Here is a 14,904-nt window from a genome sequence, read left to right on the forward strand (position 1 = left end):
GTACATGTACCCCAACACAGACCCCCTTCCGACCAGTACATGTACCCCAGCACAGACCCATTTACCAAAATCCACACTATGATGCCATAGCGCTCAGGGGAACTTGAGAAGCTGAAAAGGTGAAGTGATATCATATTATCAAGTCTCTGTCCAAATGGGAACAAGTCGGCTATTGCTGCCCTCATGAGATCGGGAAAACAAACAAAGGTTGCAAATGCCTAGTGCATTACTGTCGTCATTTATTAGATAAAAACAAATGAGCACATACTCACATAAGTCAAAAGCCTAACGCTTGGGGTCCTCGCGTGTGTCAATTACTGTTCATGCGTTTCGAGGGATATACCCTCTTTATCAGAGCAAAGAATGCCTGCAAAGAGCTGTGCTCTGATGAAGAGGGCATGTCCCTCGAAACACATCAGCAGTAGTTGACAGACTTGAGGACCTTGAATGTTACACATTTTGCACACAGATTGGTTTCCTGGTTTTGTAGTACACTTTTACACTTTAAATGAAAAAATGAAGACAGTATTGCACTAGACTAGGCCATTGCACCCTTTGTTTTGTCCAGGCCCCATTCACACCTATCATGGGAACATGTGTTTTTGCACACTTCTTTTTTTCACAAAGGGCAGCCCGTTCACTTGAACAGGCAGCCCACACACTGCAAACACACCAAAGAGGCTCCTGTACCTTCTCAGGTTTAGGGCTTAGCACATTTGTTTTACTGCACTCCAAAAATTTGCGTCTGCTTGCCAAGTTTGGGGTGCCATTAGGTATTATTGGCACCAGAAGCGCAACTCGCTTTTTGTACGCTATTTTTGCGCATTCCTGGAATGCGCAGTTATAATTGCAGCTGTAGAAATAAAGTATGAATGTGTTCAATCAAAGTAATATTAAAGTCTTGTTTTTTTTTTTCATTTAAAAATAACAAACATGTTATACTTGCCTGCTCTGTGCAGTGGTTCTGCACAGAGCAGCCGGGTCCTTCTCTTCTCAGGTCCCTCATCAGCGCTCCTGGCCCCTCCCTCCGGCCTAGTGCCCCCACAGCAAGCAGCTTGCTATGGGGGCAGCTGAGCCGCTGCTCTGTGTCCCCCCTTTCTCTCCTTATTTACTCACTGGCTTTGATTGACAGCAGCGGGAGCCAATCAGGAGGGAGAGTCCCGGACAGCCGAGTCTCTCGTGCTGAAAAGTGCAAAATGGTATGGTATGGTTAGCTAAAGACAACTTGTCAGTTTTCTTTTTTATACTATCTGTATCCCATTGTGGACATTTCAATTCATTTCCTGTCCCATAGCCAAAATAGGAAGTGAATGACAATCCCTCCAAAATGAGGGAATTTTGTCACTAGAACTAGTGTTCCCATTGGGAGATTTCCCCTTTCTTCTTGTTCTGGTGAAAACACAAAATTGGGGATTTTCTTTCACTCTTGATGAGAACAGCTCATGTGATAAACAGAAAGGGTGAATTTTCCTAATGTTTGAAATCTATCCAAAACTAAAAAAGTTTTGGCTTTAGTTATACATTCCACCTGCCGGGCTGCATTATTCATTCACAGAGTTCTGTGAATGAATCAACCACAAGTACCGACAGCCTTTGAAGCTGTCAGCTTGCAGTTCTCAATGAACTTCCATGGTGCTGTTTTACCGCTCTGGTAGTTGATTGTCTCTTCCTGTCTTTGTGTATCTATCTGCCCATATGAGGAAAGAGTGGACAGATACACTGACAAGTCTGCAAGATTCCTGCATGGCTCCAAGAAAAAAATAAATAACTGTAATTTTTTTTTTTTTACCTGCAAAATTATGTGTATTTATTTTTTAAAAGTGAACTTATCCTTTAAAGTACCATGTAGATTAATTTCCCAGTTTTCTGTGACAATGTAATAGTAGCCAGATCCTCTGGCTGTTGCCTTATCACCTTTACTGCGCATGCTCTGTCTGTGTCTATCAACACCCCTTCACCCAGCCTTCTTCACCTTTTTGTCCATGCCAGTGTCAGGGGGCATGGCCTGAGAAGCGGCATTGACTGAGGCTTTCACATGTATACATCCATACTAGGAACGGCTATGGCAAGCGGCAGTTTCAAGCTAAAGTGTCTAGTATTGTGATTGGAAGCAGCTACTTCAGAGAGCCTCAATAGAGCAGCAGCATGCACATTTTATATTCGGGTATGTGTTGTCAGATTGTTGCTTGTTCTTCATTCTAAACTTTTCTTACGGCCCGGGAGTAAGCATGAAAAGTAAAGTGACTGCTGTAAAAGGGATCCAGAATGAGGTATTTGGGAGACTTTTATTATTTCTCAAAAGAGAAGTATGGCCTAAGCTTTTTTGGCCATACTTCTCTTCTGAGTTACAGGGATTACTCTTGCACTCCTGTGACCTAGAATCAGCCGACACCAGGCTAAAGCCCGCTGTCAGCTGACGTCACAGAGCTGCTCCAGGCTCTGGAAGGATCCCGACAATAATGCTGGGATCCACCCACATGCCTGATTGGCAGCAGGCTTAGCCTCTCAGCATGCCAGACACTGTCAGAGCCACTGCTCTGACCTGTGTGAGACTCCCAGATCCCCCCACTACATACAGCTAGTGGTCATTGCTGGGAAAATTATGTGACTGGTGGGATAGGAAGGAGCAGGCACAGCAGCCACCATTTGTACAAACAGAAAAAAAGGGACACAAGCTCTTATTATGCAGGATACAATTTGATAATGATTGTAGCATTACAGTCACATTTTAAGTTTTAAAGCGGATGTAAAGGCTAAATGCATTCTCTGCATTATGGTAAAACAGCTCTAATGCCCCGTACACACGCCCGGTCTTTCCGTCGGACCAAAGTCTAACGGTCTTTCCGACGGAGTTCCGCTGAAACGTACTTGCCTACACACGATCACACCAAAGTCTGTTCATTTAGAACGTGATGACGTACGACGGGACTAGAAAAAGAAAGTTCAGTAGCCAATAGCTGCCCTTGTGTCATTCTTGGTCCGTTGGACCAGCATACAGACGAACGGTTTTACCGATAGGAACTGAGTCTGTCGGAAAGATCTGAAACTTGTTCTATTTCTAGTTCCGTCTGAATTTTCGAAAAAAAGGTCCGATGAAGCCCACACACAACGGAATGGTTCCGCCGGACCTTTTCTGGCGGAAAGTCCTGTCGTGTGTACGCGGCATTAGATGCAGCTCCCCACCCAGCCCCTGCTAAATGCTTATCTGAGCCTGATCTCAGTCCAGTGCTGTGCAGCTTGATGGGGGGGTACTTGAAGGCAGGAGTAGCATCGGCGGTGGACCCAATAAGAGGAACCAATGCACAAATCAGGTAACTATGACATATTTTGTTATTTAACCACTTCAATACCAGGCACCTATGCACCTTCCTGCCCAGACCAATTTTCAGCTTTCAGAGCTCACACTTTCAATGACAATTACTCAGTCACGAGTATCCAAACAAAATTTTTTTGATTTTTTTTTTCTCACAAATAGAGCTTTCTTTTGGTGGTATTTAATCACCACTGGGTTTTTTTTTTTTTTTTTTTTTTTTTTTGAGATATAAGCGAAAATTTTGAGAAAAAAAACTTTTTCATAGTTTCTATTGTAAAATTTTGCAAATAAGTAATTTTTCTTCATAAATTTGGGCCAAAATTTATACTGCTACATGTCTTTGGTAAAAATAACCCAAATTAGTGGATATTATTTAGTCTGCGTGAAAGTTATAGAGCCTAAAAGCTATGGTGCCAATCACTGAAAATTGGTCACAATTGATCACACCTGATGTACTGACGGCCTCATTTCTCATCTCATTTCTTGAGACCCTAACACACCAGGAAAGTGCAAATACCCCCCAAATGACCCCTTTTTGGAAAGTAGACAGTCCAAGGTATTTAGTAAGAGGCATGGTGAGTTTTTTGAAGTTGTAAATTTTTCCCACAATTCTTGGAAAAATTAGGAATTTTTTTTTTTTTTTTTTTTTAACACAAACTTGTCGAATTAACAGGGTATTTCTCAAACACAGCATATGCATACTTGCAACTACACCCCAAAATACATTCTGCTACTCCTCCTGAGTATGGTGATACCACATGTGTGAGGCTTTTACACAGCCGGCCACATACAGAGGCCCAACATTGAAGTAGCACCTTCAGGCGTTCTACGAGCATAAATTGCTCATCTCATTTCTCAACCACCTATTACAATTTTGAAGGCCCTGGAGCACCAAGACAATGGAATTGCCCACAAATTGACCCCATTTTGAAAAGGCACCCCAACATATAATCTGTGAGGCATAATGAGTCTTTTGCCCTGGAGCACCAAGACAATGGAATTGCCCACAAATTGACCCCATTTTGAAAAGGCACCCCAACATATAATCTGTGAGGCATAATGAGTCTTTTGAACTGTTCATTTTTTTCCAGAAGTTTTTGGAAAATGTGGGGAAAAAATGAAAATGCATTTTTTTTTTTTACACAAAGTTGTCCATTTATAAGATATTTCTAACACATAGCATGTACATAACAAAAATGACACCCCAAAATACATTCTGCTACTCCTGAGTATGGCGATACCATATGTGTGAGATTTTTACACAGCCTGGCCACATACAGAGGCCCAACATCCAAGTAGCACCTCCAGGTGTTCTAGGAGCATAAATTACACATATAATTTTCTGACTACGATCACATTTTTAAAGGCCATTCATATTTCTAACACATAGCAGGTACTTACCAAATAACAAAAAATTACCACAGAGGAGAGCATCGGTCCAGGCAGCAGGCAGGAATACTGTCCATAGTTCATACAGGGAGAGATACTGTCAGCATAGCCAAAGCATTGGTCCAGGTAGCATTCAGAGGTGTCCAGGCAGAAACACTGTCCATATTCAGCAGAGGCAGCAGGGAGATAAAGGGTCAACACAGCCAAAGTATTGGTCCAAGCAGCAGGAAGAAACATGGTCCATAATGTCCTGGGTCATTAAGCTTAGGGCCGGGGGACAGGGGTAGAGGCTTCTCCCACCCTGACACCGCGCCGGTCCTGAGGAGCTGCGGGCAGGAGTTTTTAGGTGAGGCCGCGGCTTCGGCCTAGTCTGCGAGGCCGGACGCTGCGGACTAGGCCGAAGCCGCGGCCTCACCTAAAAACTCCTGCCCGCAGCTCTTCAGGACTGGTGCGGTGTCCAAAAAAAAAAAAAACTCCATTCGAATCGTGAATCGAGTTTCTTTTAAGAAAGTCGCAGATTTTTTTTTTTTTTTTTTTTTTTTTTTGTGGAAAATCTCCCAGCCCTACGTGGAAGTCAGAAACGTGGTTTAAATCGGCAGGCAAAAACATCATCAGTAAACAAACTAGGTTCAGTTAATTAACATGGAAGGTAGAAATATGGTAGCAGGCAAATGATCCATACAAGTATTTGAAATGGGAAAATGGCAGTCTGTTAATAAGGGGAACTAATATCTGATGGATGTGTAATAATTTTTGAAGCAATCTCTGATGCACAGGCCAGGTTGGGAGGGACATTGGGGACAATAATATCTTAGTATATTAATATATCTTAGTATATAGTATATAGATACTTAGCTAGTATCTCTTCTTACTCCTCCTCTGCTGCATACACGGCATTTCTTTTGGCGTCTTCTTCCAGATTCTGTGGGGGGAATGTTATAGGGAAAATATTGACTGTGAAGTCGACTCACAATCAGAGCGAATGCTTCCTGGGGCAGTGATGATATCTTCAATATACATGAGGTAGGTGATTTGTTGGTTTTCAGTTGATTTTTGGAAGCAGAAAAATGAATTAAACATGGCCATATGAAATAGACGAAATGCAACTTTCTTATACCAACAACGGGACTTTCGGGTTGACAAATAAGGTTGTAGCATCTGATCGTTTAAATTCACCCCCCCACATACAGATTGTAGTCGTGGACACATTCAGGCTTTACAACAGGGGCGCGTCATCTGTGGATCTCCACCAAGATGTCATTGTGGGTGGTAGAAATGATGTGGACATCTTTCTTGTCCCTCCATATTTTGTAGGAAGCCCCCTTTTTCTTTTCTTTTCTTTTTTTTTTTTTTTTTTTTTTTTTTTTTTAGGGGGCTGCAGGCCAGGGTTTGTCTACTGTAAAGGTGACGAAAAAAGGGGCAGGCTGATATAATAGTTGTCCATGTATAAATGGTATCCTTTTTTGAACAGGGGGTATGCCAGATCCCAGACAATTTTCCCACTGGTTCCAATATATGTGGGGCAATCACGGGGCTGGAGCTGGGAGTTTTTGCCTTCATAAATCCAGAATGTGTACACGTATCCAGTTACTCGATCACACAATTTATTTAATTTCAACCCATACCTGGCTCTCTTACTTGGTGTATATACTGCTTAAAGTGCAGTCGGCCAGTAAAATGTATAAGAGATTCGTCCACACAAATGTTTTGGTCTGGGATAAAAACTTCAGCAAATCGCTGGGAAAAGGAATTTATTAGGGGGCGTATCTTGTACAATTTGTCGTGGTTGGAATCATCTCGGGGAGGGCACTGCGAATTATCGTTAAAGTGTAGAAAACACATAATCATGTCGTAGTGTGTCCTGGACATGACAGCAGAATATATCGGCATGTGATGGATGGGGTTGGTGGACCAATAGGCATGGAGATCGTTCTTTTTTGTAAGCCCCATATTGAATGTAGGGCCCAAAAACAATTTAAATTCGTCCAGTGTTAGACGGCGCCACTGGAACATGCGTGCATAGGATGAATTGGGGTTGGCAGCAATAAATTGCTGTGCATAAAGATTGGTTTGTTCGACCATATTCTGCAACAAATCTTGTGGGTAAATTTGTAGTGTTGGGCTGCACACCTGGCTGTGCGGTGAAAGGAAGATTTATAGCGAATCCTGAGTTGGCTGGCAACCATAAGGGATTTGCTAGGGCATCGGAAAGGTAAGACTGGGCCTGGATTCTTCGGGTTGGGAGTGTAATTCCAGTACTTGTACTGGGCTCCTCTTCCTGGGGTCTAGGCAGGTCTTCTGATCTTGGTCCTGATCTCCTTATTCTTTTAGGAGGGATGGTTTCCTCCACTGACTAGGACTCTGATCCACTATCCTCCACTGGCTCGTATTCCGAACCAGAATCGGATGATGAGACCTCCCTGCTGCTCTCATCATCTGAAATGGTAAGAATGGCATATGCCTCCTCAGGTGTGTAAACCCTTTGAGACATGATGGCAGTACTGATGGCGTGCCTGTGTGGTGGTACCGATGGCGGTATTAGTGGCGGGCCTCTGTGGCAGTATCGATGGTGGGCCTGTGTAGATATACTGATGGTGGTATTAGTGGTGGACCTGTGTAGATATACCAATGGCGGTATTAGTGGCAGTACCGCTGGCGGTACTAGTAAGCCTGTGTGGCGGTACCGGTTGCGGGCCTGTGTGGCGGTACTAGTGGCGGTACTGGTGATGAGCTGTGTGACTGACAGATCCAGATGATCAGAAGTTCTGACAGGTCTTCTTTATTTGGGGGGGGGCGTGTTGTGCACAGGTATACAGTAATACAGTAGTAGACAAACACTGATTTCACTCGCTGGTCCCTGCTCTCTCCTCACACAGTCGGTGTGTGAGGAGAGAGCAGAGATCAGATAGTAACTGCTCCTCAATGTTTACATTTGTGACAAGCTGTGATTGGACACAGCCAGTCACGTATTTCATTGGGTGTTTACCCTGATCGGGGAAGCGCTGTGTCAGAGGGACACGCGCCGTCCCTGATCACCGTGGCGCGCTTCATGTGTGCCTCTGATTCTGATGTCACATGTGATCGGCTGAGCCGAGGGACACATGCTGTCCCTGATCGCCGCGCTACGTGCGTGCTAGGGTCTACCCTGAAAGATGTCATATGACGTCCAGTCAAGATAACGCAACCACCGCCCGGCCGTCATTCTACTATAGGCCGGGCGGGAAGTGGTTAAGAAAAAAATAAAACCTTTAATGTCACTTTATTTAGAAGACCATAGGCTGCCATCAACTTCCTTTTCCCTGGAAGATTTGATCATAGTGGGGATAGGTAAGTCTGTGATCAGGGGTTATAAGCGATGGCAGCGGAGGCCACATAGTGTACAGTTGTACACTGTGTAAAGTTCACTAAAAGCAGAGTTACTCTTGTAAGAGTTAAAATATTTACATTTCTGTGTGCACCAATGGGCAGGGTAGAGAAAAATTGGTGTCATCATATTACAGGACCAGTGGACTCTGGGTTGTCTTATCAGTTTTGTATGTAGATATGAGGGCTGGGCCAGTTGCTTTACACCAGAACAAAGCTCCACCAGTGTTTCTATACGTTGCAGTTACTTTGTGAAGCTGAGCTAACACTTTAAAATAGATTTTTAGAAATAATTTGTCATGCAAGATCTGTTTTAAGTGAAATAAAAATAACATTTATGTAAATGAATTCTACAGTTTCAGAAACCTGTTGTCCATTCTATTACAGAATTGAAGCATTCCAGTCCTATGATGCAGATTTAGGAGTTGTAGTGCAAGAACCGCAGATCCGCCATGTCTACCTTAAACAGTCTGGAGGGCCCCTCGGAGCTGCCGGGAGAGGACTGTGTCAGCTTTTGTCTGTCTGGCATGCCTGATATTAAAGTAGAACATGTTATGGACTCGAGCACAGAAGAAGGCCAGGCTCAGAATGTGGCAATGGGAATGAAGTTCATTTTGCCAAACAGATTTGACATGAATGTCTGTTCTCGCTTTGTGAAGTCTCTAAATGAAGAAGACAGTAAAAATATTCAAGATCAAGTTAATTCAGATTTGGAAGTAGCTTCTGTCTTATTTAAAGGTTGGTTTTGTCTACTTTGATTATATTGTTTATCTATCATCTTTTAAATATTTAAAGCGGTAGTAAACTTAACGTAAAAAAATATATATATATATATTCTCCCTGCAAGGTAATGTCATAATGTGCCAGTATGCATCGCATACTGGCATATTATAAAAACTTAACTTAGAACGAAGCTCTCCAGGGGTGCGCTGTCACAGCTGACAAGGCTTCCATCTTTACCCGGTCCAATGACCAAGCTGCGATGATGTCGATCCCGCGCACATGCGCTGGCGTTTTTGTTGCGACACAGAGCTCTCAAGAAACGGCAAAAGCATGCCGTTCCTTCAGCGCGCATGAGCCGGCTGCAGAGACACTGAATATCTCCTAAACGTTGCATGTTTAAGAGATATCCCTGTAACTACAAGTAAGCTTTATTATAAGCTTACCTGTAGGTAAAAATGTGCAATGGAAGTTCACTGCCACTAATTGTCTGTATGTGTCACCTAGGTTTCTCACTTACATATGGTAGGGGGCTCCAGAGTTTACAAATGATGAAAATAATTGAATGAACAAATGACTGAAAACAATCTTTTTTTTTTTTTTTTTTTTTTAAAGGTGTTTATTTTGATTTTGTAACATAAAAATACAAGAAGAAATACAAAAGAGGGACTGTAAATACATCTGTGTAAGGTGCCCCTACATACATAGTAAAAACACTGGAACAAGTTTACTAGTCCATGAGACAGAAATACCCCAACAGAACACATTCATATGTTCATACATATAACCATTCAAACCTGCAGCACATGTGACCCAGTGAGGACAGCAAAGGTCCAGGGTCCCCCTATGTAGTAGGTGCTTCATAAAAGATATCCCATGATTCTCAGTTTTTGTATCTTGCCAGGCAATAATATTAGAGTACATAAGTAGTGGGTCTACTGGGAAAGCTGTGAAGAGAGGACATCCCCCCAAAAAATCCTCCGATACATCAAGCCATGGTTGCCAGATTTTAGTGAATTTCTTAGGACATGCCCTACCTTTGTATATCAGTTTGAACCGGGGAAGGACCCCATGAACATTGCAGAAGAAGGCGTGGGCAGAAAGAGGGCCCACATCCCTCCAGTGCATAAAGATGGTTTTACGTGCTAAATTAGTAATATATGTAGCAATGTCCTGACATGAGTGCGGTAAACATTGTCGTTGAGTATTCCCAAAAGTCTCACCTCCGGGATGTGAGGTATCGGCAGGTGAAGTTTTTGGTCGAAGAAAAGCGAAAACAATCTTTAGTGTTTTTTTTTCTCAGCCCCTAATACCTGCTTGGACTGTTCCTGTGGTCCCTATCTCCTGTGCGGTTTATGCCATTAGTGCTCACAGAACATATTTCCTACATTATACAAACCACTCTGATGCAGTAATTGAACAGTGTATGTAATTGCAGCAGTGGCTTCCTGAGCATCTTATTCTAAATAGAAGTATAATGTTTCCACTATGTCATGAAGCCAATAATTTACAGTCTTTGAGAAATCTCAAGTTCCTTTTTAACATTTTTTTTTTTTTTACTTGACTTGCAAGCTTGTAAAGTGTGCCTGTAACAAATATACCACAGAATTTATTTTATGTATGAAATGTATTATTCTTTTCAGCTGAATGCAATATACACACTTCACCATCTCCGGGTATACAAGTCAGACATGTGTACACACCATCAACAACAAAGCACTTTTCTCCCATCAAGCAGTCTACTACGCTGACAAATAAACATCGAGGCAATGAGGTATCGACCACCCCACTGCTAGTGAATTGTAAGCAGTTTTATTTTTATATTTTTCTTTTCATTTTAACGTATGCTGTTATAGGTTAGCTATACATGAATGCAGGATCTGACTGCTGGAAGATCTAGATTTATATAGATATTCTCTTAAACTTGCACACTCAGATCGGAGGGTGGGGGAGAAGTCCCATACTCTCCAGTTTGGTGGGAGAACGAATAACAATTGCACAAAATTATTCAACCCAGATAATCTTTGTCCTTAAAAAATGGTCAGCCAGTAGTGTCGGGTGATCAGCCCTCTACTGGTGGCTGTAGATGCTGGGATCATCTTTAAGGCTTTGCCTTTTATTTTCAATAGATTTTTATCAAACTTTTCAAATTTTTGCACGAAAAGATACCATTATATCCAACAAGCTTACAATAAAATCATACACAACGCTTCCAGAGCAACAAAGTACAATCCTGGCTTTATCTTTTAATGTCAGGGATTGCCACAATTGTCTGTGGGAGGAAACCTAATAGAAGAAGCAGGAGTACAGCTCAGGTACTAAAAGATCGGACTAGAAATTTTCAGAGACTGAAGGATATAAAGGTGATGGCATTTTTTTGTAGAATTGTATTGATATTTCAGTTTCATTCAGTTTCATTCAGTTTCTAGTTGAGGAAAGTGGGAAAAATAGCGCTGGACCCGTAAGGTTATCTTATTGCTATCCTAAAGTATTATAAGTAAAGAGTAAGTCCAATTAGGACGATATGCTTTAAGCGGGATCTGCCTGTCAATCGGTGATATATCACCACGCTGTCGAGGGAGAGCTGTACCTGCTGTCGGCAGGATGGAGTCTGGTGCTGTGTAGAGCTGCATGATTAATCGTTAAAGAATCGAGATTGCGATTCTACCCCCTCTCGATCTTAAAACAGCTTTTCCCTGATTCTATGTAACAAGTGCAGAGTTCTCTGCTCACATCTGAAAGCTGACAAAAATAAATAAATCCAGACAGCCTATGTCTCAACATAGGAGATAAAGAGAAACATTGTAAACTTTTCATTCTTGGATCAAAGGAATGAACTTCGGTCTGTAAATGAGGTCAGTTTAACCACTTAAAGACTAAACCTTTTTCTGACACGTGTTGCTTACAAGGTAAAATCAGTATTTTTTGCTAGAAAATTACTTGGAACCCCCAAACATTATATACATTTTTCTTTCTCGAACATCACGGGACACAGAGCCACAGTAATTACTGATGGGTTATATAGGTATCACTGGTGATTGGACACTGGCACACCCTATCAGGAAGTTCAACCCCCTATATAATCCCTCCCCCTTGCAGGGATACCTCAGTTTTTACGCCAGTGTCTTAGGTGATGGACGTGTAAAGATGTCCTGTGCTGAGCTCCAAAGGGAATATCCTAAGATCCTATACTGGGGCAAGCCAGGCAAACCGGATCCATTCAAAGTGTCTTTTCATGGCCGAATTGAATGGTACCCGGGCCTCGTGTCCGAAGAAACGAGGTTTTACCCGTAATGCTTCTCTTTTTAGAGAGCTGGACCCCGCAGATCAGAAAATGGCTTTAAACTTCCTAATTTCTGGCGAGGTGCTTTACGGTCCCAGAACTGTTGGATCCCCCTACTGATGGGGGCCCCAGTCTCTGACGGTTTTTTCAAACGGAGCCCACCGTGAGAGGTGAAGATTGGGTCTGTGTAAACGGCACCCTGCGGCTGGATAAGGTAAGAGGAGATTCCACAGAATTTTTGAGTTCTAGTGGCTTTTCTCCTTTAAGGTAAATGCATGCTATGCCTATTGTGACCACCGGGGGCTGCCAAGAGCACAAACCTACACATGCTGAATGTCTGTCTCAGGTGTTGTAATCGCTGTGTATGTCCCAGCGTATCAAGCAGGCTGCAAGCAGGTAAGGTGGATGGGGGGATTTCTCATGTTTGAATGTTCCCCCCCAGGCTAGAGAGGGGCCACAGGGGTCTAGAAAGTGGTTATACCACCCGGGCTCTGTGGCCTAATGGCCACCATCTCTGAAGATAGCCGTTCAGGCAAATCTTGTTACCAGTCTCCCTCCTTCCCCCCCCCCATCCCCAGCCTTTTCTCCAGAGCATGACAGGAGAGTCGGCAGTGCGGGAAGCGCTCGTTTTTTTTCAAAACTCGAGGGGGGGGGCGGTAGAGGAGGGGGCGGGATGTCAGCACAGAGTGTTTAGACTCCCACTCAGGCCAGCTGCAGGCTATTAAAGGCACTCTGTACAGGTGCACTCAGCCTTCTGAGAGACACAGAGCTGACGGTCGCATGTAAGGTGGGACACAGGCATTCTCCTAGGCAGCATTTACTGAAGTAACACCAGACTGAGCATTGGGTAGCAAGGCTTTTAGCCAGACTACATCGCTCAGCGGACAGTGTTCATTTGTATACCTCACACCTTGTTGCTTTGCACTATGGGTAGTAGAGGTTCAAGCACCCCAGGAACCAGAGACACTAGGGGATCTCGTTCAGGTTCTGAGGGCCCCCTGTCGGCAGCATCCTTCCCCCCTAAAGATGGGCCAGGGACGGCTAGCCAGGGAGAGCCATCGGGGTCAGGGGCTACACCTGCTTCTGGCACTTCAGCCCCTGTATATATTACACAAGAGGTTTTTTCCTCAACCATTAATGGTCTAGAGGAAAGATTAATGGCCGTGATTACGTCTTCACTCAGTGGAAGAAAACGCACTAGGCCTTCCTCTGTTCCCCAAGACCCTCAGACAGAGGAGCTCTGGGATAAAGGAGATGAATCCCTTTCAGAGGATCAGGATGGGATGGATGATTCCTCTTCGGAGGATTCAGGTGGAGAGGGACCCTCTGCAACTTCCCAAGAGGAGAAAGTCTTAGTGCAGATCCTCACTGGATTGGTCCGCTCCACATTTAAGTTGCCCATACCTGAAACTGCTAAAGAATCCTCTTCTGCTTTGGGGTCACTGAAACCTTTCCAAGCAGCACATGCTTTTCCTGTTCATACTTTACTTGAAAAGCTTATTTATTCTGAGTGGGATCACCCAGACAAACGTTTTTTTCCGCCGAGAAAGTTTTCAACACTTTATCCGATGGAAGAAAAGTTTATTAAAATGTGAGGAATACCAGCTATTGATGCCGCCATTTCCTCCATAAATAATAGCCTGACTTGTCCTGTAGACAATGCTCACATGCTCAGGGATCCTGTAGATAAAAGGATGGAATCCCTATTGAAGGATGTTTTCTCCTTAGCAGGATCAGTGGCCCAACCTGCAATAGCAGCGATTGGAGTCTGTCAATACTTAAGAGACCATGTTAAGCAGGTCATCAAAGTATTACCTGAACAGCAGGCCCAGGGGTTTGCTAACCTTCCAGCGGCCTTATGCTTTGTGGTTGACGCCATTAGAGAGTCTATCGTGCAAACCTCCCGTCTTTCACTGGGGTTGGTGCATATACGTAGAATCCTATGGTTGAAAAATTGGTCAGCCGAAGCACCATGTAAGAAGCTACTGGCTGGGTTTCCATTTCGTGGTGCAAGGTTGTTTGGAGAGGACTTGGATAACTATATCAAGAGAATCTCTTGTGGGAAAAGCACTCTCTTACCTGTCAAGAAGAAGAGTAAGCGTCCCTCTTTCAAACGGACTCTTTCCCCAGCGCCGGGGGCTTCAGCCTCCAGGCAGTCTCGACGGCCGCCTCCATCGGGGTCCAGAGACAAGAGTCAACCCCAGGGACAAAAGAAGTCCTGGGGAAAGAAGCCTACTAGGCAAAACACTAAGACCTCTGCATGAGGGGGCGCCCCCGCTCACTCGAGTGGGGGGAAGACTGCGACAATTCTCAGAGCTCTGGCAGGAGGACTTCCAGGACGGATGGGTAGTCTCCACGGTAACCTTAGGGTACAAGCTGGAGTTTCAGGAATTCCCTTCTCCTCGGTTCCTCAGATCAAATGTTCCCAGAGACCCAGAGAAGAAGCAGTCGCTCCTTCTAGCGTTAGAGCGACTTTTGTCGCAGGAGGTCATTATGATAGTTCCCGCAAAGGACCAGGGATTGGGCTTCTATTCCAACCTTTTTACGGTCCAAAAGCCAAATGGGGATGTCAGGCCCATTTTGGACTTAAGGGATCTGAACCGATTCCTAAGGATTCAATCCTTCCGCATGGAATCAATTCGAACAGTAGTTCCCACCCTGCAGGGAGGAGAATTTCTGGCATCAATAGACATCAGAGATGCATATCTGCATGTGCCCATTTTTCCTGCTCATCAGAAGTTTCTGCGCTTCGAGGTAGGAGGGCGCCATTTCCAGTTTATGGCTCTGCCCTTTGGGATAGCCACTGCACCTCGAGTGTTCACAAAGATCTTGGCTC

General features: G+C 43.9%; 1 protein-coding gene across 2 annotated transcripts in view; it reads left to right on the plus strand.

Moving 5' to 3' along the window:
- The window catches only part of ANKRA2 (ankyrin repeat family A member 2), a 42,776-nt gene that overhangs the window by 3,882 nt on the left and 23,990 nt on the right, over nt 1-14,904 (plus strand). The window contains exons 1-3 of one of the 2 annotated variants that reach the window (XM_073624258.1): nt 5,626-5,725; nt 8,453-8,803; nt 10,429-10,587. In XM_073624258.1, coding sequence (XP_073480359.1) covers nt 8,518-8,803; nt 10,429-10,587 — 445 coding nt within the window. In that variant the 5' untranslated portion in view covers nt 5,626-5,725; nt 8,453-8,517. Of the gene's footprint in view, nt 1-5,625; nt 5,726-8,452; nt 8,804-10,428; nt 10,588-14,904 lie in introns of those variants that run through there. The other variant, XM_073624253.1, reaches the window with a different exon arrangement.

Source organism: Aquarana catesbeiana, linkage group LG01, assembly GCF_042186555.1.
Source record: "Aquarana catesbeiana isolate 2022-GZ linkage group LG01, ASM4218655v1, whole genome shotgun sequence".
Classification (NCBI taxonomy): Eukaryota; Metazoa; Chordata; class Amphibia; order Anura; family Ranidae; genus Aquarana; species Aquarana catesbeiana.